Source organism: Balearica regulorum, chromosome 22 (assembly GCF_011004875.1).
Source record: "Balearica regulorum gibbericeps isolate bBalReg1 chromosome 22, bBalReg1.pri, whole genome shotgun sequence".
Taxonomy (NCBI): domain Eukaryota; kingdom Metazoa; phylum Chordata; class Aves; order Gruiformes; family Gruidae; genus Balearica; species Balearica regulorum.
Window position 1 is genome coordinate 5207280 of NC_046205.1, and position 20503 is coordinate 5227782.

Sequence of the window (20503 nt, forward strand, 5' to 3'; positions counted from 1 at the left end):
GCTGGTGGGAGAGCTGGTGTTAAAGGGTGAAGAGCTCTCCTTTGTCTCTAGTGTTAGGAGGTGGGATGTGGTTATAGCCAGACATCTTTTTATTGTCTCTTTGTCCCCACCCTGCCAGGGCAGCGCCTAGCGAAAGTCCCAAGGAGGTGAGGAAGGAGCAGGAGCTCAGCTCAAGTAGGTTTGTCCCTGTCATACCACCTCTCCTTCCGGGAAAACTGTGCGAGGTCCCTCCCTGGTCTGTCCCGAGGCACAAAGGCTGCTGCTGCTGCTGCGGCACATGGCACCGAGGGGCTGCAGGGGCTGCGCTGCTGCCCTGGGACAGAACGGCACCTCCCGGAGCAGCCATCTCCCACCGGAGCAAACCTTCTCCCAGGTACGCTGGCCATTCGTGGGGTGAGGAGCAGGGAGGCCAGGCGGGGGCTGGTCTTGTCCCACCTCAACCCTCCTCATGCCAGCAGCCCAAAATAAAGAGGCCATGTGGCTGGATGGGACGTTGCTAGATTTCAACTCCTTCCCTTTCCAGGGATGAAGTTTCACGCAAAGGGAAATGGAAGAACACTAAGTTCAGAATCTTATCTCTGTTTTTATTTTTAGATAGGCATTCATAAGGAAGAAATGACGTACTTTGGGGGCACCCTGTTGTGCAAGAAAGTAATTAAAGACAATATTCTTACCTTCGGCATTGCTCTCTCCTCAGTGAATTGGCTGTTCCCAGGGCAGGATTGTATTTGTCTGCCATAATTAAGCCAAATTTTTTTGTTGTTGCTTTTGGCTTGAAGTAATTTATCAGGCATGGTAGAACAATATGAATAATTTATTTGTAAGTTAAAATTTAATTACAGCTTTGCATTTGGCAAAGTGGGGGCAAAGCACTGGCATGGTCCCTTCTTGGCATTTAGGGTGGATCTGAAGAAAGCAATTAAAATCCAAGTGAAAGTGGAAGGTTGCAGCCACGGTTTCTGCGGGAGGACTTCCGCCAGTCACGCTGTTGAAAACCTGTCAGGCAACAAAAGTCTGCACTTCCCGGGTACCACGGGGAGCAGCTCTAACCCGTGAGGGACAGAGCGAGGGCTGCACACCAGATCCATCCTACATGTCTCTTTCTTTCAGGCCTGTTCCAGTTTGGACTCTGATTCATGACCACGTAACGCTGCTGGAGCCTCTCAACTCTGCCGGCTGCTGGCATCCCACCTGCGTGGGACGGGGAGGGTTTTCTGCCCCGGCCGCAGGGGCTCGTACCGGGGCGGGTGCACAGTGCCGGCCCTGGGGCCAGGAGCTCTGCCTGGGCGGCCGTGATGAGCACAGGTGACAGGGACACCCGGCGGTGCCGAGCCTGGGCGCTCCCTCAGCCCTCACCTCGAGCCCAGCTGCAGGAGGCGATTTCACAAGCCACGTGCTATGGGTAACGACTGCGTCTGGGGTAAGCGACCGTGCTGCAAGACCCCGTCCGTCCCGCTTCCTGGGGCTCCAGACCTTTCACAGGGGGACAAGGTGGAGGCAGGCTTGCAGGTAGCTCAGGGTCACGGCACGCCTCTGCCCGGGCTCTCCGCACCCAGTGCTCCGTGGGCTGGACACCCGTGCTGCCCGCCAGGCTCCGGGCAAGCCCTGAGGAGCAGTGCTCCCAAGAGGCAGGCCTGCCGTCCCGGGGCCCCGATGCTGCATGCAGGCTGCCTTCTGCTTCCAGATGGGTCCTGGAACGTGCAGGGTGAATGTTTACTTAAGCAAGCTCACCATAATTTTGATAAGGGTAATTAAAGCCATGACATTTTCAAGTACTTCTTCCTGTTTCCTCTGTCCTTGTTGCACGTTCTGCAGCAATGCCGTGGCAGAGAGGAAGAGCACGTGCGTGCAGAGGGCAGCATGTGGGTGCGTGGCTGAAGGGCGCTGTGCGGGGTGGAGTTGCTGTGCGGCGGTGGGAGGGGGTGTCGTGTGCTCCCCTCGCGCTTGCGTGGGGAGGACGAGCGAGTTTTGGAGCAGTTGTCCGTGGTTAGGAGGACTTCAGGCACACACCGGGCTGAGCGCTGTGCTGAGTTTCCGAGATGCCAAGGCTGTTTCAGAGTGCACACAGCTGCGTTTGTGCACACGTAATACTACGGAAAGCAGCCGTGCCAGCAGTGTGTGGAACAGGACTTTGGGGTATCTATTTAGCTTTCCCCTCTCTCCCACCTTCTGACACCAGCCCAGCCCCTTCCCACCCCTCGACACTGCCCCGAGGCTGCTGCCTGCTGAGATGAGAACGGTTTCACAAGTGTCTCCTGCTTTTAACTTTGCCTCCTCCACTTCGCTGTTGCTCCTTGAGAAAGGTCATTGTGCCTCCAAGGCTGGGGTCAGTCCCGATCCCAAATCCAACGCCAGCATCTCGGGGCAGTTTGTGCCACCAAATATGGTCAGCGCTGGGGAGCGCCGCGGGCAGGCCTGCAGGGCTGGGACGGCAGCCACCGGGAGGGCTCCCGCCTGCAGAACCCCCCGGGCGCCGTGCCCAGCGGGGCTGCGTTGGGCTGCTGCCGTGCCGGGGTCCAGCCGCTGCCACGGAGGGACAGGCAGGACTGCTGGCAGGCAGGCAGGGCTCTGCAGCATCGCAGCTCTCCTGGGCACGAGGCTTTCCCTTCTCTCCCAGCACTGACTGCTGCACGCCCACACTGATTCTGCGCAGCCCGGACAGCACGGAGCCCAGCAGCTCTGCATAAAGCAGCATTTTCTTGGTGACTTCTAACTATTGGAGTACAGTTTAAGCTACTGGCCTCACACAACATGACACCTTCCTTCACTCAGATTTACTGGACTAGGAACCATAAGCAGTGGCCGCAGCAGCAACCCTCTCCTCCGCTGAAAGCCGTTTGCAGAGGGCCTTGTGCATGCAGCCAGCCCCATGCACGGGGACCCAGCCCTGCTCCTGGCCACGGGGGTCTGCCTGCCCCTTGCTGGGGTTCCCTCTCCAGCCCCTTTTTGCTCTCCACTGTCTGACTCGCGTCCTGTCCTGCAGAGAGGGCAGCTCCAGGGCCTGGCCCCGGGCTGGAGTGCAGGGGTACCCGGGAGGTGAGGTGGGCCACTGCTGCCATGTCTGTCACCGGTCCCCTGCTCCCGGATGACACACACAAGCTCTTGGCAAGACACTCTCTCCCCCAGCCACCATCCCATGGAGCCGTGCTCGGCGGTGGAGCGGAGGCATGGCCCACGCACACCCACCCAGATGGGCTCTGGGGTCCTGGCCAGCACGTCCCCGTGGCCCCAGCAGCGAGGGGTACACGGTGTGCTGCCAGGTCTGTGCCAGAGCAGGACGTCGAGCCTGTTAATAACAGCATTGGTAGAAATGGTGGAAAAAGGGGTGCCGTGGAGCTTTGCAAGCCACTCTGTGGGCTCCAGTGCCCAGATTCTGTCCAGGTCATGCTGTCGGCACCTTCGGTTTTGTTGTTGCTTAGCTGGCACTTGCGCAATGATCTGCCTCTCCCTGTCAACAGAACGACTAGATAGCCACTCGCAGCTGAGGCACTGGGGAGCTGAGACCACGGAAATGCCAGGGACCTGCTCCAAGGGGACTCCAGCTCCTCAGGCCTCCTCTGACGTGGGCTTTGGCCCAAGCTCTGCTTCTCCCTCTGCTGACCCTGCCTGTGGTCTTGGGGCCTGTGATTTCCTCCAGCAGCGGCTCTGGATGCTAAAACCCCTCTCCTGCTGGCCTCAGTCAGTCCTTGCTGCTGCTTTCTTGAGCGGGTAGATGGGACAGAAAACAGCAAGCTGTTCCTTTGGGTGTACTGTCAGGTTAGCAGCCTTGCCGTGCCTCATCGCTGCGCCCAAAGCGGCTGCGCAGGTTACTTGTGTGAAGGAGCCGACGCTGACGGCTGAACTCCCTTCCCCAGCTCCCCATCTGCAGAGGAAGGGCCGGGGCCGTGACCAGTTCTCCGCAGGCCTCAGGCCCCTCTGCAGAGGTGGCAGCTGTCACCGCCGCGGCCCACCAGCCGCCCCGCTCACCGCCCCGCACCCCCGCAGCTCCCGCGGCACCGGGCCGGCTTTGCCTCCTGCTCCGGGGGGTTTCGCCCAGCAGCCGCCCTGGCAGGGACCCCGCGCCGGGCCTGCAGCATCGGGGGCGGGGGCCGAGCCGGGCCCGGGCCGGGCGCTGACGGCCCGGGGCTCGTCGTGAGGGTGCCCGGAGGAACCGAGAGGAACCGGCCCGGTGCCGCCCGGGGGGACGGGGACCCGTGGGCCTGAGGTGGCTCCGGGCCGGGGCTGCCTCCTGCCGGCGGCCCCGAGACGGCCGAGGCCGCGCCGCTGCTGGCCGTGCGCTGCGGCCCGACCCTGGCAGCCCGGCGCCGGACCTGGCCCCTCTCCCCGCCGCACCGGGGCTGACCCCCGCCCCGCTCCGCCCCTCCCCGCCCCGCCAGCGTCCGCGGCCGAGCGCCGCCACCGGGCCGGAACCTCCGCGCCGGGCCGGAACCTCCGCGCCGGGCGCGGGCAGGCCCGGAGCCTTCCCGCGGGACACAGGCCGGGCCGGAACCTTCCGGCGGGGCGCAGGCGGGACCGGAAGGGGAGAGCGGGCATTTCCGGTCGGGCGCGGGAGGATGGAGACCATCCTGGAGCAGCAGCGGCGTTACCATGAGGAGCGGGAGCGGCTCATGGACGTGATGGTGAAGGAGATGCTCACCAAAAAGTCCACGGTGCGTCGGGGGCCGAGGGGAGGGAGGGAGGGAGGGAGGGAGGGAGGGAGGGAGGGAGGGAGGCGGCCGGCCGGCCGGCCGGCCGGCCGGCCGGCCGGCCGCGGCGCGGGCCCGCGCCCACCCAGCGCCTCTCCCCCGCAGCTCCGCGACCAGATCAACTCGGACCACCGGACGCGGGCCATGCAGGACGTGAGTGCGCTGGGACCGGGGGCGGGCGGCGGCTCCGGCAGGCCTGGGGTGGGCTCTGCCGGCGGCCCCAGGAGCAGCAGCGCGGGGCGGGCCAGGCCTCTGCCTGGTGCCGCCGGAGCGCCCGGGAATGAGCGGGGCTTGTCCCGGGTAACGTCCTGTGTGGCCTTCGGGGCTTTCTCCTGTGTTCTAGAGGTACATGGAAGTGAGCGGGAACCTGAGAGACTTGTATGACGACAAGGACGGGTAAGTGCTTGTGCAGACACCTCGTGAAGTGTGTGTGTACCTGAGCGGCTGCTGGACGTGTTTTGCGGATGAAGAACTTGGAGGTTAAGTCAGGTGTAAATGTACGAGGAGTAATGCTGGTATGTGAGACCAGGAGTCAAGTTTTGAAGACTAAACCTGGTAGAGTGGGACTCACAGTGCACACTGGATGTGTACATGCTGGATATACATGTTTTGTTATTTTCTTGGTGTAAGTCATGGGGGGAGGCTGTGAGTTGCCTTGAAGGTTTGTAAGTGGAGACTGCAGCCCGTTCAGTGGGAGACGTGGCCCAGAGCCTCAAACCGTAATTGTGAGACTGTGGTTTCCAGAGGATTTGCAGTCAATCTTACTGGAGCTTTGTGCGATCGAAATACAGCGCTAGACCTGGAAAAAGATTGTGTCAACGTGTTTGCTTTTCCACTTGTAATCTATCCTTTTCGTTGAACTCATAGCTTACGGAAGGAAGAACTCAGTGCCATTTCAGGACCAAATGAATTTGCAGAATTCTACAACAGACTGAAACAAATTAAGGAATTTCACCGGAAGCACCCAAATGAGGTAAATAGTTATGTGCTTCATAAGGATAGGTGATTTGTTGTCTGTTGGACCTCATCGCTGCAATAAACGGACTTTTCTTCCCCCCGGTTTAATTGCCTTAATATGCCAGTATTAAGTACATTAAAATGTCACTTGAGAAAAGACAATGTTCAAGGTTAGGCAGGGCTTCAGAGGCAGTATGTAAGCTCCTGTGAGAGTGGTAAACTAGGAGAAGATGCAAGATGCTAACCGCGTTCTCTGCTTGCTTGCGTTAGCTCAGGAACGTTCTGCTGCTGAGCTGGCGCTTGGTCTCACCTTTCTCATGCTGGCTAAAGTCAGACTTCTTTTATGCAAAAGTAATGGTGAAAAAATGCTTTTTATACCTCTTCAGTTAGCAGTTTTATTGTTTGCAACCTACTGTGATTTTATATTAATTATTCTGGGACATTAGTTGAAGTAATCATTTCTTCTGTAACTTCCGTCTGTTCTTGAAGATCTGTGTTCCGATGTCAGTGGAGTTTGAGGAACTGTTGAAGGCCAGAGACAACCCGAGTGAAGAAGCTCAAAGTAAGTTTGTAGTTTTTCTCTGAGGCCAGTTTAAGTGAAAGCATGGTGGTTGCTCGAGAGGCGTTATTTAATGAGTTGTTTGATCTGTCTTGCATGTTTCAGAATTCCACCTCCCTTTTACTAAATAACTTCTGAAAATTTTTCTTTTGTCATTTAAATTCTTCTGAACTGCAACCCGCCTGGAAGATTCCACAGTAGCAGTGCTCCTCTTGAGGAGTGTTCTGTTGTTTACACAGAGCAGCAGTCAGATGTCTGATCAATGAGTGTCCCAGTTGCATTGTAAACATCTTCTTTAAGCACAAATTAGTCCACAGTTAATCCTTTTCCAGTTCTAAAGCATGTGTATAATAAGTAGGGGAGATTAAGCTCATAGTAAAGCTTTTCATGATCTTTCCTACAGATCTGGTGGAGTTCACAGATGAGGAAGGGTATGGACGATACTTAGATCTGCATGATTGTTATCTCAAGTACATTAATCTAAAATCGTCAGAGGTAAGTGGCTGGATGTGTCTGGGCAGCTTCGGTGCTTAAGGCTGAGGGAAGTTTCTTTGGTTGGTTTGTGGTTATTTGTTGTGTGGTTTTTTTTCCTACATAAATAAGTTTATTTCCAAATAGCTATTTCAAAGTCAGTTTGCACATACAGCTTGACAGCATCTGAATTCTAAATGCTGCTTCATGACTCTCCTCTTTTGTTCTCTTCAGTTAATATCTCTCTATCACTAATGTAATGATGGCCTTGTAAAAAGCCTCTGTTTTCTGCTACCAGGTACTGACAGGTGTCTAAGGCAATGTGTTAGCACACAGAGAACCTGGGGCCTCGCACTCCAGAATAATGGCATGAGCTAGTGCTTTTCTTCTGGTCTGGAAACTGGATGTTAATTTGGCTGTGTGTGTATAAAGCCTGACTCGAACTTTTTTGTTCTTAGAAATTGGATTATATCACTTACTTGTCCACGTTTGACCAGCTCTTTGATATTCCCAAGGAGAGAAAAAACGCTGAATATAAGAGGTGAGCCTTTTTGCCTACTTGCTTCTTTTATGACACTTGATGAGAAAGCAGCTGTACACTTAAAAAGCAAATTCTAAGAATACAGTTAACAGTCAGACTTGTGTAAATTGGTCACTGAGCTATAGTAACTCAGTGGTGTGTCTGAGCCCTGAGAAAACATGCAGCACAGCAAAACTGTGGAAAGTCACATTCCGCTCTGCGGAAGGACCTTACTTTGTCCTTGTAACTGCTGCATCTAGAAATTGTGTGTTGGAAACTGTCACGATCTTGATGTCATCCCTTTGGAGTACTAGAGGATAATTACTTTCCAAAGACATGATTAGAGAAATATGGTGGAGGGTTGATACTGAATTACCTGTGCTCGTGATTACTCTGCCAGGTACCTTGAAATGCTTCTTGAGTACCTACAGGATTACACAGATCGAGTGAAACCCTTACTGGACCAGAATGAACTTTTTGGGAAAATTCAGACAGAATTTGAGAAGAAGTGGGAAAATGGAACATTCCCTGGCTGGCCGGTGAGCAGGCGTTAAGCCCATGTGAATGCTTCTGTATTTGTTAGAGATTTTCTGTGAATGACTCGTGTAAAGTCATCACTGAGGTTAAGCCTAATAGCAAGAGGCGTAGTTGTGTATCGCAAAGATGCAATTTAATACAAACTTGAATTTGAAAACCAACGTAACCAGTTTGAAACGAACTTTTTTAAAGCTTTGCTTATTTTGGTTTTTTTTTAATTCTTCCATTGCTCAGTTTAGTGAGAGAATTTTTCTCTGAAATAAACTACTTTCCTTGAGGTTAGAATATTACATTGCATGAAGTGTTGTAGGATTTCACAAAGATCTTGCATGTGTTTTTTTTCTTGGCAGAAAGAGACCAGCAGCGCACTCACTCATGCTGGAGCCCACCTGGATCTCTCAGCATTTTCCTCTTGGGAGGTATGTTTTCAGTGCTTGGCACTTAGTGCTAAATTTTGAGCAGGTGGAAGCTTAGCCATTTTGTGTCTTTTCATAATTTTACTTGCTGTGCTTTCACTTCTGGCTCTGTGCTCTCTGAATAAAGCTTCGGTTATGCTGATGACTTAATTTCTCCCATTAGGGGGATGTAACTTGAAAGATTTGGTTACATTTGTCATATTCCTCATTTTTCAGTGCACCCTTGCCAGTCTGTCCTTGAATGCTGTTTGTTGTTTGGGCTTTTTTTTTTTTTTAATGAGTTAAAATGAACATACATCCATATTGTATATTTTTTTTTAATAGCCTCTCTCTCATTGTTGTTTAACTGAACAGGAATTGGCCTCCCTGGGACTGGACAGATTAAAGTCAGCTTTACTGGCCCTGGGACTAAAATGTGGCGGGTAAGGTGCAGTCTTCTTATAGTTCCTTTTCAATTTTTGAGGCCTTCCTGTCTTGCATTCCTTCATGGGATCCTTGTTTTGTCATCTGTATTGTACAAGAATTACTTTGATGTTTGAAAGACAAAAGATTGAGAACCAATCAGGGGATACTGCGATCTACTGTTTTGTAAAGCGTCCTGTACAGAAGTCTCTTGTATAGAAGAGTTTGGCTTAAGGAATGAAGACAAAGATAATAGGAAATCTCATGATCTCTTAAAAGCTAAATTTAGACTTTTGTTGCATGAATTCAAATAGTTCTCGAATAAATGTAAAGCTGTAGTTTGGACTCGTCTCTTCCCTGCTTCTCCATAGGACGCTGGAAGAGCGTGCTCAGAGACTTTTTAGCACCAAAGGCAAATCCCTAGAAGCACTTGATCCTTCCTTGTTTGCTAAGAATCCAAAGACAAAAGGAAGCAAGAGGTGAGTTCCTAAAGGCCACTCTCAGGTTGATGATGTTCTCTTCACTTGGATGAGAAGTATTCTATAGGCATCGCTCTCTTATAGCCGTGACAGAGAGATTCTTGGAGTATTGGAAGCTTTTCATGTTGGACCAAATAGTCCTGAACCAAATGGAAGATACCAGAGCTGAATGGCTTGTGTGCAGTTTAGTTTACACAAGCTGTTTGGTACTTGTTTCTGTTTTCTTGCTGTGTACAAGTCAAATGTGTCTTAGAAGTTCAGCGTACACACGGTGTTTGCAGCTCTGGCATGGACTTCATAAAGTTTCTTTATCTATTTCCAGAGACACCGAAAGAAATAAAGATCTTGCGTTCCTGGAAGCTCAGATTTATGAGTATGTGGAAGTTCTTGGGGTAAGGATTTTATTTTGTCTTTGAGCTTTTTATTTCAGAGCTGTCAAATAGTGACTGGAAGTTATCCACATCTTTACCTGGTGCTTTTACAGACAGCATGCCCAGAAGAGTTATTGTCATGCCCAGAGTTGTAGTGTTATAAAGTGCATGTTAGCAGATAGCTTTTTCTGTCAGTAAGTAGAATATGATGGATTACATTTATATTTCTATTAGCTAATTATTTGGCAGGCTTTTGTGAACAGACCCAGCTACAGAAGCTACATGTTCGCTTGGGGAAGCCTGTCCTGTCTTTTTTTTTTCTTTTTTTTCTTCTTTTAGGCACCACATCAATGTAGATAATTTCTATTTTATGCCTAAGTCACAGCGTATTGCAAATCTTTACTCGTTCTGCCTTGATGCTTGCCTTAAATCCTTGCTTCAATTTGGGCTGATTGCTGTTAGTAGGGTAGCTGTTGCTGTTAGCTTGTCATCTTGGAAGTGCTAATGGTAGTACAAGTTTTTCATTCTTCGGAAGTAGGAAATGTTATACTAAAAACTTAAGTTGTTGGGCTACGTAAAATGAAAGTTCCGTCTTGTACTGGTTTTCCATTCGCCTCTGTACACTGAGGAAGAGTTTCACACTGCATGAGTTTGCCCTTTGTTGCTGTTGTGTTGTGCGAACAATTCCTTCTCTTTTCTCACACTCTAGGAACAGAGACACCTCACTCACGAGAATGTGCAGCGTAAGCAAGCACGGACCGGGGAAGAGAGGGAGGAGGAGGAGGAAGAGCAGATCAGTGAGAGTGAGAGTGAAGATGAAGAAAATGAAATAATTTATAATCCTAAAAATCTGCCTCTTGGGTGGGATGGCAAGGTAACTGAGATTGTCGGGTCTGGAAAAGTGGGAGATGTTGCTGACTCCACACTGCTCTTCTGTTTGAACCTGCCTTGCCATTTGGCCTAATTTTTGTTTCTCTTCGCTTGTCAGCCAATCCCATACTGGTTATATAAATTACATGGCTTAAACATCAACTACAATTGTGAGATTTGTGGTAACTACACCTACCGAGGGCCCAAAGCTTTTCAGCGTCACTTTGCAGTAAGTAATGTTTTGGTACAACATCGTCAGTACTATGTTCAGATCATCTTAATAACAAGGAACTGGTAAATCACTGCAGTGCCTGTACGGCACTTCTTCCACTTCCAAAATGTGGGTCTGGGCTGATGCTGCGGGGCCGTGCTATTGGAACTGTAAATTATGTAGGGCACACTAAGATGTCTTCTGCAAACTTCTGTACAGTCCCTTCTTGTCTGAACAATTCCAGTATCCAGGTCTGATTGCTGCAGAGTGCCTGTTGACTGCCACTTCATTGCTACTGTCTAAAATACAGAAAAAATATTTTCGAGAGGTTTTTAGGACCGGTAGATTTGTATTTTGATGGTATTTGTTTCACCCTGTCCAGAGTTAGTAAGTCTTTTAGTCTTCGGCATTGTGTATGGAGGGGCATTCCCTCTTGTAGGCTGACCTCTCACCTCTTGTCCCCAGGAGTGGCGACACGCTCACGGGATGAGATGCCTGGGCATTCCCAACACTGCGCATTTTGCCAATGTCACACAGATTGAGGATGCAGTCTCATGTAAGTAGTGATGACGGAACAGGGAACATGTGGCATAAGAACGCTCGTATTAGCTCTTGCCAAAAATTAATTCTTGCCTAAAAGAAACCAGATGGGTAAAGCCTTGATTTCCCAAACAAGCCATTATTATATCTGGAGCTGTATCTCTGAAGTATTGTTTTTTGGACCTTTTGTCTCTTGTGTCCCATCCTGGATGATCACTTTAAAGCCTTGTTTGCTTTAGTTCTTCTGCCTTACAGTAAATGGTACTGGGGAATGATACATTTGTAATGGTTATTAGATACATTCCTAGACTGCTGAAGTGACAGTGTTTTAAAAGTTCATGTGTATATTTTACTAGATTAAAAATTAGTATCTCAAGGGAAATGGCATCAGATCCTGTTTGACTTTGTATTTACAGTGTGGGCAAAGCTGAAACAACAGAAGGCTTCAGAGAGGTGGCAGCCTGATACAGAGGTGAGATGTTCTGGAGGCATTTGGATGTCTCTAGTCCTGTGTTCATGGGAACCCCCAGTTACCTGGCTTTGTCAAAAGAATTTCTAAGAGAGTCCCCTGCATGCTAGAGCGATTAGCAGGAACCTATGCTGCTGGTTGCATAGCTCCTGTGAGTGGTGGTATACGAAAAGCACTTCTGGGGCTGTGTTGGAAAGTAGCTCTGGTAGGACAGACTCAGCCCTTTGAGAATCTTTGAATACGCTGCTTTACAGTACCAGTGTCATCTTGGTTTCATGAGAAGAAAAACTGGTGAACAGCATGTTCACTTACACTAGTGCCTTTTCTTAAACTGCTGTTTCAAACCACTTTTCAGCACTGTGCAGGGCAACTGTGGGAAATACAGTCTGTAGTACAGCTTGTAATTATTCTGACTCTGAGTAAGCTCTTCCCCCGGAGCCTGCCGGTAGATCCACCGCAAACCTTCCGTAGGGAGGTTCTTGGCAGGATAATTGTACTCAGTGGGTGCTGCCGGAGCCAAAATCCAAATGCTGTAGTACAGCCCGAGTCAGGCTGTGTCCGGGTGTTTCTGAACTGTTCGTTCCATTCCAGGAGGAATATGAGGATTCCAGTGGGAACGTGGTGAATAAAAAGACCTATGAAGACTTGAAACGTCAAGGGCTGCTGTAGCTTTTCCTAAGTGAAGGATTTCACGTCTGAAAAGCAAATGGAGCAGTGTCGGTAGCTGTGACTCTTCCTCAGTTTCTGGATTTTCTATGTGCATGAATATAGATTTCAAGGATACTTTATAGAATCACTTTCTAGTAATCCCCTTGTGAAAAGCAGACTTGTGACATTTTATATTAAAAGAAAAATAAACCAATTTTAATTTAGGAAGTGCTGAGAGACTTGTCTCCTTTTGTGTGCTGGAAGGAAGAGATTTGATTACAATATTTTTAAAATGTTTTTTACACAGTTTGAGTTGTCAGAAACAATTGCTTCTCTCTTATTCCCGTTCTGATGGAAATTTTTATGATGAGGGTTGGTGTTCTGTAAAGTGCACGTGAACGTTGCATGCTGGCAAGTAACAGTCCTATACTATATCTTACTGTAAGCACATGGTTTTCTTTGGGCTCCTTTGCAAAACAAAGTTATTTGGCTTGCGTTGCTGCTTTTACCTCAGGTCTGTCTCCCTGTGGAGCTTTGTCCACTGGGATTTTTTCAGGGAATTAACAATCGAGCTTGATTTAGGTTGGGCTTTGTGGGCAGTCTGCGGTAGTGTCGCCACCACTGCGGCTGTCCCTGTGCCCCTCCAGCCCCTCGGGTGGGGTTTCAGTCTGGTATAGCGTCAGTTTGCGTGACGCCTCACAAAAACCCGTTTGTGTCGCTGTGCGGGGCCCTTTGCATCTGCCAGGTGCCGTGGAGCAGCAGGTAACAAACGCTTCCCCCGGGTGATGGTTTGCGCAGCCGGTGGTTGGCAGGGCTGGGGCCGGTTGCTGGCACCGGGGTGCGAGCCTGTGCGGCAGGTACCGCAGCTGCTGTGGGTGCTCGGAGGCACTCCACCGCCAGCAGCGGCTGCAGGCTTCCAGGGAGCAGGCGGGCAGGGTGAGTCAATGCTGTGGGCTCTTTCCTTTCCCTGCCCCGGGGCGTGAGGCCGTGCCTGGTGGGTGTTCGCCCTGGAGCTGGTGCAGTGGCACCCTGCTCGGTAAGGTCGTGCGGACCTGGCCTGGGTGGTGGCTGCCCTGGTTGGGGAGATGGGAGACACGCCAGCCCGCGTGGCCTCCTTCGCTCTGAATGAACAGCCGCAGTCTCTGCGCAAGCTTCAGTCGTTCCAGGTCCTCGGGGAATGCTAAATGGGCCTAAATCACAAGATTTCTGGAGAAGGAGTGTTCTAGTTCTCCTTGGAGAACTTGGTCATGGAGCCTGTTTGGAGTCACATCTCTGCCGTTGCCTTAGCTAAACAGATAAAGATTTTGAACGAAAGCAGAGAGATTCTGGCAACGGAGAGCTGGGTGTCATGGGAGGCACCGAAGCAGGTAGAATTTCCCAAACCGTGGGGGCGAGTGGCCGTGATGCCCTGGCCAGGCAGGTGGGAATTCCTGTGTGAAAGGGACGGGTATGCCACCGTCCTGGGCTGGGGGCTGCGCTGTGGGCTGGCAGGGAGGGGAGATGCATGCAGAGAGGGACAGGTGGGAAGGATGTGACTGTTTATTTTGAATTAACCAGAAATATTTGAGTGTTGGCAGTGCAATGGCTCTATAATCCAGAGCATTTCCACCTCTCGCTAGGGAAAGCTACTTTAGCTGTAAATGTTCCTGTTTACGTTCCACACGAGTTGTGTGCCAGAACTAATAGGCCCGTGTTTCGCTGTTTGGCAGATCCTGAGGGCTCGTTGCGTAGGCATGTCTGGAAATGGGCATTTTTCACCCTAGACTTCTGTCCGTCCACAACAAGAACTGCTAGGGAGAGTCTCTCTTGCTGCTCTGAGGGCTGGTGGCCTTGGGCCATCCCGCGATGGGTGCTGCTGCCGGTGGGTCACGTCCTCATTTGCAACAGCATCAGCAAACTGCTGCATGGTCCCAGGTGTCATCCAAAACTACCTTGCCTTCCTGCTCCTGGCAGCTGCCCGCAGCTCTGCGTACTGCCTGCGAGCGCAGGTGGAGGGTTACCACACCAACCGGAGCGCGTGGCTCCCCGGGGGGCTCCTGCTCGCCAGCAGCCATGCCGCACCCCTGGGCCCTGTCGGCGGCAGCCTCGGTGGTTCTGGAGAGCCTCTCGGGAAGGGGCCACCGTGGATGTCCTGGGACCGAGCCCGCGCAGCTCAGCACCGCTCCTGCCAGCGTGCGACCACACGCAGCGCTGTGCTGTGGCCCTGGGGCTCTGGAGGCAGGGCGCAGACCCGTACTGGGGTGTCTGCCCTGCACCTCTGCGGGGGGCAGCTCCCTGCACCCGCTGGCAGCCAACCACGGTGCTCAGCAGCAACGCAGGTGGGAGCCGGGCGAGTCCCCGGCAGCTGCCTGCTCTCCCCAAAATTGCTTGCAGCCGGTGTCCTAGGGGTGCTCTGTGTCTCCTGCACAGCCCAGGCACAAACGCACCCCGGGGAGCTCCCCTCGGGAGCGGGCACCCGGCGCTGCTGGGGTGCGTGGCTGTGCTGGCCAGCACCGTGACCGTGGTTCAGGGGTTTCGGTCTGGGGTAGGCAGCTCCCGGACCCCTCTGCGCCTGTTCAGCTGCCTCTGCGGCAGCTCTGGCAGAAAGGGCCTGACTGTTGCTCCCTGAAGTCCAGGCAAACACAGCAACAAGGGCGCTGAATTATTTGGTACTTTATATGTTAGATGATTTCTGGGTTGAGAGCCTGTTGAGACAACCCGGATGGCAGTTTTCAGAGGTGCCGTTGGTGGGTGTTATTGCCAGGCATTTATTTCTGCCTCAAAAGTCTGTCCTTGCCACTACAGGGACCAAAAATGTAGTGCTGAACAACCTGGATTTCTCTGGTGTCCCACAGTGCCCAGAATAAGGGCTGTAGAATTTCCTAGGAGAAAGGTTTCTTCAAAAAAAGACCTCAACAGGGAAAGTCTCTTCTAGGTAACTTGTTCTGATAGTGTTTCTGCAACCTCATCCCGAGCAGCGCGCTGGGCAGACTCAGGGAGCACACGCTGCCGTGACCGTGGCCGGACTGGCCCTCCTGCTGCCCAGCTCTGACCGTGCCCCTTCCTGCCAGGTCCCAGGTGAAGTTGCTGCTGGATGAAGATGGCAGGTCGCCGATGGCTTGTCCCCCCCGTTCAAGGTAACGGAGGCTCTGCTGCGGCATGGAGAGCGGCGTCCGTCCCAGCGTGCCCAGGACGTCCGTCCGTGCCTCAGCTGTTGGAGAATGTGCCAGAGGTTCCCTGGGGTGAGGGGTGGCTGCTGGTCACCCAGGGCTCTGGGCAGGTGGGGGAGGTCTTTCTGCAGCAGGGCTGGTCCCCCGTGGCCAGCACGGGTCCCTGACCACAGGTGTGTCTGTGGGGCTCCCCACGACCTCCCCGAGGGGAACTGGCCACCACCCTGCTCCAGGGAGGCTGGTGGGGGCTGGATTTGGTGTTTGGAGGGTGACCTGCCCATGCTGCTGGGGTGGCTCTTTGGGCTGTGGGTAAAGCAAGCATCAGACATGGTGGTCTCGATAGTCCCTCATCCATTCCAGGCCTGCTGCTCTGCACCTTGGCTCTGCACCTCTGTGTCCAGGACCCTCTTGCCACAGCAGGTGAGCTCTGCACCCCAAGGGAAACCTGGGGCTCTTGTGGGGAGCGGGGCAAAGGCAGTGTGGTGCAACGGGGACTTTGTCCCTGTCCCCTCCAGGCTATATTCTGTAGGATGGAGCTGCACTGAGCAACCTTTTTTCTGGGTTTTGACCCCAGAAAAGCCTGTTCTTCACGTGCAGTGTAGCTGGAAGGGGGAGGGAGAAGCTGTTGTAACATCTGTCCGTAGTGCTGCTGCAGTAGTCTGTTGTCTGACCTGCTTGCCGGGCTGCCGGGTCGTTGGCTGCAAACAGACCTTGTTTGGGACGTCCTGTCACTTCTTGCCATCCACATCCCAACCACAGTGTGACTGATGCTTCCCGCAGAGGCCTTTGGACTATGTGGAGGCTCAGGAGGGGATGCAGGGCGTGCTGAGCGCGAGGTTGGTGTTTCCTTCACCAATTGGGAGCTTTGGGTTTTCCAGATCACAATGCGGCCGCCAACGCCTCCGTGGCCGCCAACGCCTCCGTGGCCGCCAACGCCTCCGTGGCCGCCAACGCCTCCGTGGCCGCCAACGCCTCCGTGGCCGCCAACGCCTCCGTGGCCGCCAACGCCTCCATGAACAGTACAGAAGAAACACCGGTAAGGAAAGGGGAGGAAAGGAGGGTAGAGGTGGCTGTTGGCCAGGCTGTTACAGCCCCATGGGCAGGGTCTGTAGCCCAGCTGGTCTCTCACGGGAGCCAGGAGTCCCATGAGAGCATGTCCTGGGGTGGAAGGGGAGCACCTTGGGCATAGCAGGAGGATGTGCAGAGGCAGCCCCTCCAGACAGCGAGGCCGTGGTTGGGGACAGCGCCACGGTGCCGTACGAGGAGGTTTCACTGCCCAGTGATGCCCTGGTGTGTTTTTCCTCCAGCTCACCTGCCAGAGTTTTCAGTGCTCTGGAGAGAGGTGTTACCAGGATGAAGCCCATGCCAATGAAACGGTGACCTGCTATAACGAGACTTACTGTGAGGTACGGAGCTCGCTGAGATGGAGGCACAGGGGGGCTGTGATAGAGAAAGTCTGTTTTCCCTTTCTTTATGTCGGAAATCCACAGAACTCTATTAAATCTGTGTAAATCTCCTATTTCCCTTCTCCCTCTCTGTTGCAGTCTGTCAGTTACTTTTGCTCCTTCGTAATGGCATCTCTTCACGCTCCTAGCATTTTTTCCTTTCCAGCTTTATCGTTTCTCCAGCACAAACTACACAGCCAGGTGCAGCAGCGCCTGCGGCACAGAGATGTGCAGGACCAACAGCAGCGTGAACACGCAGCAGTGTGCCCTGGACTGCTGCGACTCCCCCCTCTGCCTGCAGCTCAATGCCAGCTCCTACAGTAAGTGCCCGCAGGGTCCCCGTGGCGGTCTGAGGTTAATCCTGCTGCACAGGGGGGAGACGGGCAGGCAAAACTCCGTTGCAGAGGGATGGCTATGACCGCATCGCCACATCTCCTCTGCCCTGGGGCTTGCTCTTCTTCAGAGCTGGGGCGAGGGGAAGGGGTGGTCCAGCAGCTCCGGCTGCAGCGTGAGCCGTGCTGGTGAATCCATCCTGTGTGTGGAGGGCTCTGAGCAGGCTGCGTGCCGGGCACAGCCTCACAGGGCTCCCTGTGTGTCTGCAGGTGACCTGCCAACCACCACTGCGTCACCTACCACCACAACTGCCTCCACCACCCGAGCTCCCCCCCGAAACGTAGGTACCAGCCGGGCAGATGCTTCTGTGGCCGCAGGGTGTCCTGGGGGCTGCGGCTGCCGGGACGGCTGAGCTCCCACCTGAGCGGGGGGAGAGGGAAGGGTCCCTCCTGCACCTGCTTTACAGGGTAAAAAGCCGCCTCTGGAAGCGGAACAAATCTGTAATGAGCTTTGAAAGGAGAGAGTCCATAACGAGCCCTGTCAAGCAGACCTTTTCCCGAGCCCAGCACTTACATCCATTCAAGCAGTTTGAACCGACTGTGTGGTGAGCCTTCCTCGCAGCCGCAGGGAGGGCGCGGGGACCGACGGGGCACTGCAGCCTTTCCCCTGAGCCTACATGGAGGGGAAGATGCTTATCTTTTCAGAGCACTGTTAAGAGGAAGGAAAAGGAGGTTTGAAACTTGTTTGCTATGCTGATGTTTCACTAAAGTTTCCTGCAGCTAGTCTTTTATCCCTCTGTATCTAAAATGCCAGAGACAGCACTGGCCAAATACCAGGAACAGAGGGGGATTCAGAAAGGAGCCTTCAGGAAAGAAGGGCTGTCTGAAATTCAGTTCTTGTCCTGGGAGTCCTGCTCTCCAGACCGATGAATATACAGTGTCTCCTCTGTCCCTCTCTTGTAGGGGAAAGTGTGTGCAGCATTCTCCTGCCGCGGGGATGGATGTTTCAAAGGCAAGAAGACTGTTGCTAGATGCATCGTGGGGCATGACTTCTGTGAGGTATGGCCTTGGGGCTAAAAAGCAGGACAGCTCATGAGCTGGGATGTGCCCAGGAGCCTGGGTTTGTCCCTCTAATGTGAATACTAAAGGCTTGGCAGGACCCCCAGGCTAATGTCTCCTCCTTCCAGATGAAGAAGACCGGCTTGAATTACATAGCAGGATGTAGCAGAGCCTGCAAGGCTGCCAAACCAGTCTGCACCAGTGGGATGAAGGCTGCCTGTTACCAGGAGTGCTGCCCAGCCACCCTGAAAGCTAGCTGTCTGAAACTGGATGGCAAAGTTCACGTCAGTAGCGCTGGGCAGGCCGCTCTGGCCCCAGTCTTGAAGCTCATGGCATGTGGGGTGGTCCTGCTCCTGAATTACAGGGTCTCAGCTTCTCTCTGGGGGTAAGCGGTAGGCCGGGTGCTCCGCGGCCTGCCCTCCTGCAGAGGAGCTCCGCAGCGCTCGTTAGGATCCTTGTTGCTTCCTGACTTCAGCCAAGGCCGCTATCGAATGCCCTCTGTTACGTCCCTGTCCCAGGAACAAGGTGGCCCAGTTGCAGGTGGCTGCTGCTCCCCCTGTGCAGATGCTTCCCACCCACGGGGTGACCCCAGGCCTCTGAGCGAAACACGGTGGCAGTGGCTGCAGGTTGCTGACGGGCTTCGCTCTCTGTTCGTGTTGTCCTGTGCACCCTGCTTCGAGAAGAGGCTGTGGGCGTCTGCTCGGGCACTCTGCCCAGGGACTTCTCCTCCCACTTTTGAGCTGTCCGTGGGTGGAAGTGGGGCTCCCTCCTGGCACGGTGAGCCAGCACCCTGCTTCGTACCTCTGGCTGGTCACAGCGATGATGCTGGTTCCCTGCCCAAGCTCCTGCAGAGCAGGGGGCACCTGAGCAGCTGCCCAGTGGGATGCCCTCCTCCGTGGGATGCTCTCCCCTTTCCACCTGCTTCCCAGTCGCAGTTCAAGCCTCTTCTGGGTTACCAGGGCAGAGGATGAATTTCTGGTGCCCCGGTGCCTTGCTTGTGCTTTGTGAGCAGCCCTTTGTACCTAAGCCAACGTCGTGTGCAAGGAACACTGAACCGTGTGGCAGAAGCCAGGTCTCCTCTTGTGCGCCTTTCCTGGGTGGTTAGTTAGGCAGGAAAGCCCTTCCATTAGCATGCTTCAGCACCAGTAGTTTTTTCCCCTTGTCTTTCCACCAGCAGCTCATGCAGCTGCCCTAAGGGCTGGGGCCCTGCTGGCCCGGCACGGGTTACTGACTGGCTGCTTGAAGCTGCTCCTGAAGCCCACCGGGAGGAAAACTTCCTTCCCCTGGGTGCTGCTCATGCAGCACGGCGGCACACGACCGCCACTCTTGCACAACTAGCAGAGGGCCACCGCGGGCCCTCCGTGTCTGCTCGAAGGCAGCTGCACGTGCTTAGGGTTCGCTGCGCTTGGCTTGGTAGTTGCCCTGCACAGGACCCTGCTGCTGAGCCCAAATCCCACCTCCCACCCCTAAGCTCCACTCTAAATCCTGCACCTTCCCAGGATGGGCGAGTCCTGGCTCCTGTTTGGTGTCTCACATTTCAGTGAATTTCAAATACTTGTAATCCAGACTCCCCAGCGTATCCAACCTGTGCGCTAAGGAAGCTACAAAGAGGTATTCTTCCCTGCCCTGCTAAAAACCTGTAGGCCTGTGAGACTTCCGAGCTAATCAAGGATTCTGAGAGCTGCTGCAGCGTGCGCCCCTGTGCTGCGGGGACTGCAGATGCTGGAATGAGGGACCTCAGGAGTAGGAACAAGAGGGTGTTAAGCCTGCTTAAAAACCAGAAAATTCTGCCTTGACTGAAGGCACAGGGTCTGCTCTAGTTAATAATCCGCTCGCAGCGCAGCCTTTCCGGGCACCCTCCTACTTGTTAGTTTAAAACTGCTCTGGTATTGGAATATCTCTTGTCTGGGTAAGTGAAATTAGTAACTCTGTGTTTCATCTCTGAGTCTTAGGCAGGAAAATGGGATTAATCTAAAAGTGTCTCATGTTTTAGATGATCCTGTTTCACATTTACAGCGTTAGCCTGTAACGTGAACCACCTTCCCCCCCGCCGGCGCTCCCAAAGCCTGCTATTGCATCACACGGAGCTGGCGCGTAGCTTGTCGGGCAGAATTCACCAGCGTCAACGCGCTGCCGGTCGTGCAAACACACGCTCCGCTGTCCTCTGCCCTGTTGTCTCTTTAAAGAAAAATTGTAAAAATATAAAAATCTATGTGTCAGTCCCCAGGTCGGTGCTGGGTGTTTTGAGCGCGGCTGAACACGACGGGACGCGTGGGAAGGGAGGGGAGAGCGCGGGTGTGCTGGGTTGAGGCACAGCGCTGGCTGGCCTTCGAAGTTTTACTCTACCCCCAGCAGAAAGGCTTTGCTCTGCCAGCCCTTAGAG

General features: G+C 53.4%; 2 protein-coding genes across 2 annotated transcripts; both read left to right on the plus strand.

Moving 5' to 3' along the window:
* The first annotated feature begins 4408 nt into the window (after nucleotides 1-4408).
* Nucleotides 4409-12363, plus strand: SF3A3 (splicing factor 3a subunit 3). The gene is made up of 17 exons (XM_075773873.1): nucleotides 4409-4649; nucleotides 4791-4838; nucleotides 5029-5081; nucleotides 5553-5658; nucleotides 6132-6204; nucleotides 6605-6696; nucleotides 7131-7213; nucleotides 7593-7731; nucleotides 8080-8148; nucleotides 8500-8567; nucleotides 8919-9026; nucleotides 9349-9418; nucleotides 10107-10271; nucleotides 10386-10496; nucleotides 10944-11034; nucleotides 11435-11490; nucleotides 12079-12363. The coding sequence occupies exons 1-17, from the start codon at nucleotides 4554-4556 to the stop codon at nucleotides 12154-12156; spliced, it is 1506 nt and encodes a 501-aa protein (XP_075629988.1). The 5' UTR covers nucleotides 4409-4553; the 3' UTR covers nucleotides 12157-12363.
* A 3688-nt stretch (nucleotides 12364-16051) lies between these two features.
* On the plus strand, nucleotides 16052-18720 carry LOC142604860 (uncharacterized). The gene is made up of 8 exons (XM_075774280.1): nucleotides 16052-16079; nucleotides 16163-16320; nucleotides 16592-16690; nucleotides 16896-17049; nucleotides 17332-17402; nucleotides 18025-18120; nucleotides 18249-18505; nucleotides 18639-18720. The coding sequence occupies exons 1-8, from the start codon at nucleotides 16052-16054 to the stop codon at nucleotides 18718-18720; spliced, it is 945 nt and encodes a 314-aa protein (XP_075630395.1).
* The last annotated feature ends 1783 nt before the right edge of the window (nucleotides 18721-20503 follow it).

What these genes read in the sequence shown, in the direction of transcription:
- SF3A3 (XM_075773873.1), top strand. Translation starts at nt 4,554, where the DNA reads ATGGAGACCATCCTGGAGCAGCAGCGGCGTTACCATGAGGAGCGGGAG. An exon ending in TTGTATGACGACAAGGACGG is followed by an intron (nt 5,082 to 5,552) that starts GTAAGTGCTTGT and finishes TTGAACTCATAG; the next exon opens with CTTACGGAAGGAAGAACTCA. An exon ending in CTGGGACTAAAATGTGGCGG is followed by an intron (nt 8,568 to 8,918) that starts GTAAGGTGCAGT and finishes GCTTCTCCATAG; the next exon opens with GACGCTGGAAGAGCGTGCTC.
- LOC142604860 (XM_075774280.1), top strand. Translation starts at nt 16,052, where the DNA reads ATGCTTCCCGCAGAGGCCTTTGGACTAT. An exon ending in CGCAGAGGCCTTTGGACTAT is followed by an intron (nt 16,080 to 16,162) that starts GTGGAGGCTCAG and finishes TGGGTTTTCCAG; the next exon opens with ATCACAATGCGGCCGCCAAC. An exon ending in CCCGAGCTCCCCCCCGAAAC is followed by an intron (nt 17,403 to 18,024) that starts GTAGGTACCAGC and finishes CCTCTCTTGTAG; the next exon opens with GGGAAAGTGTGTGCAGCATT.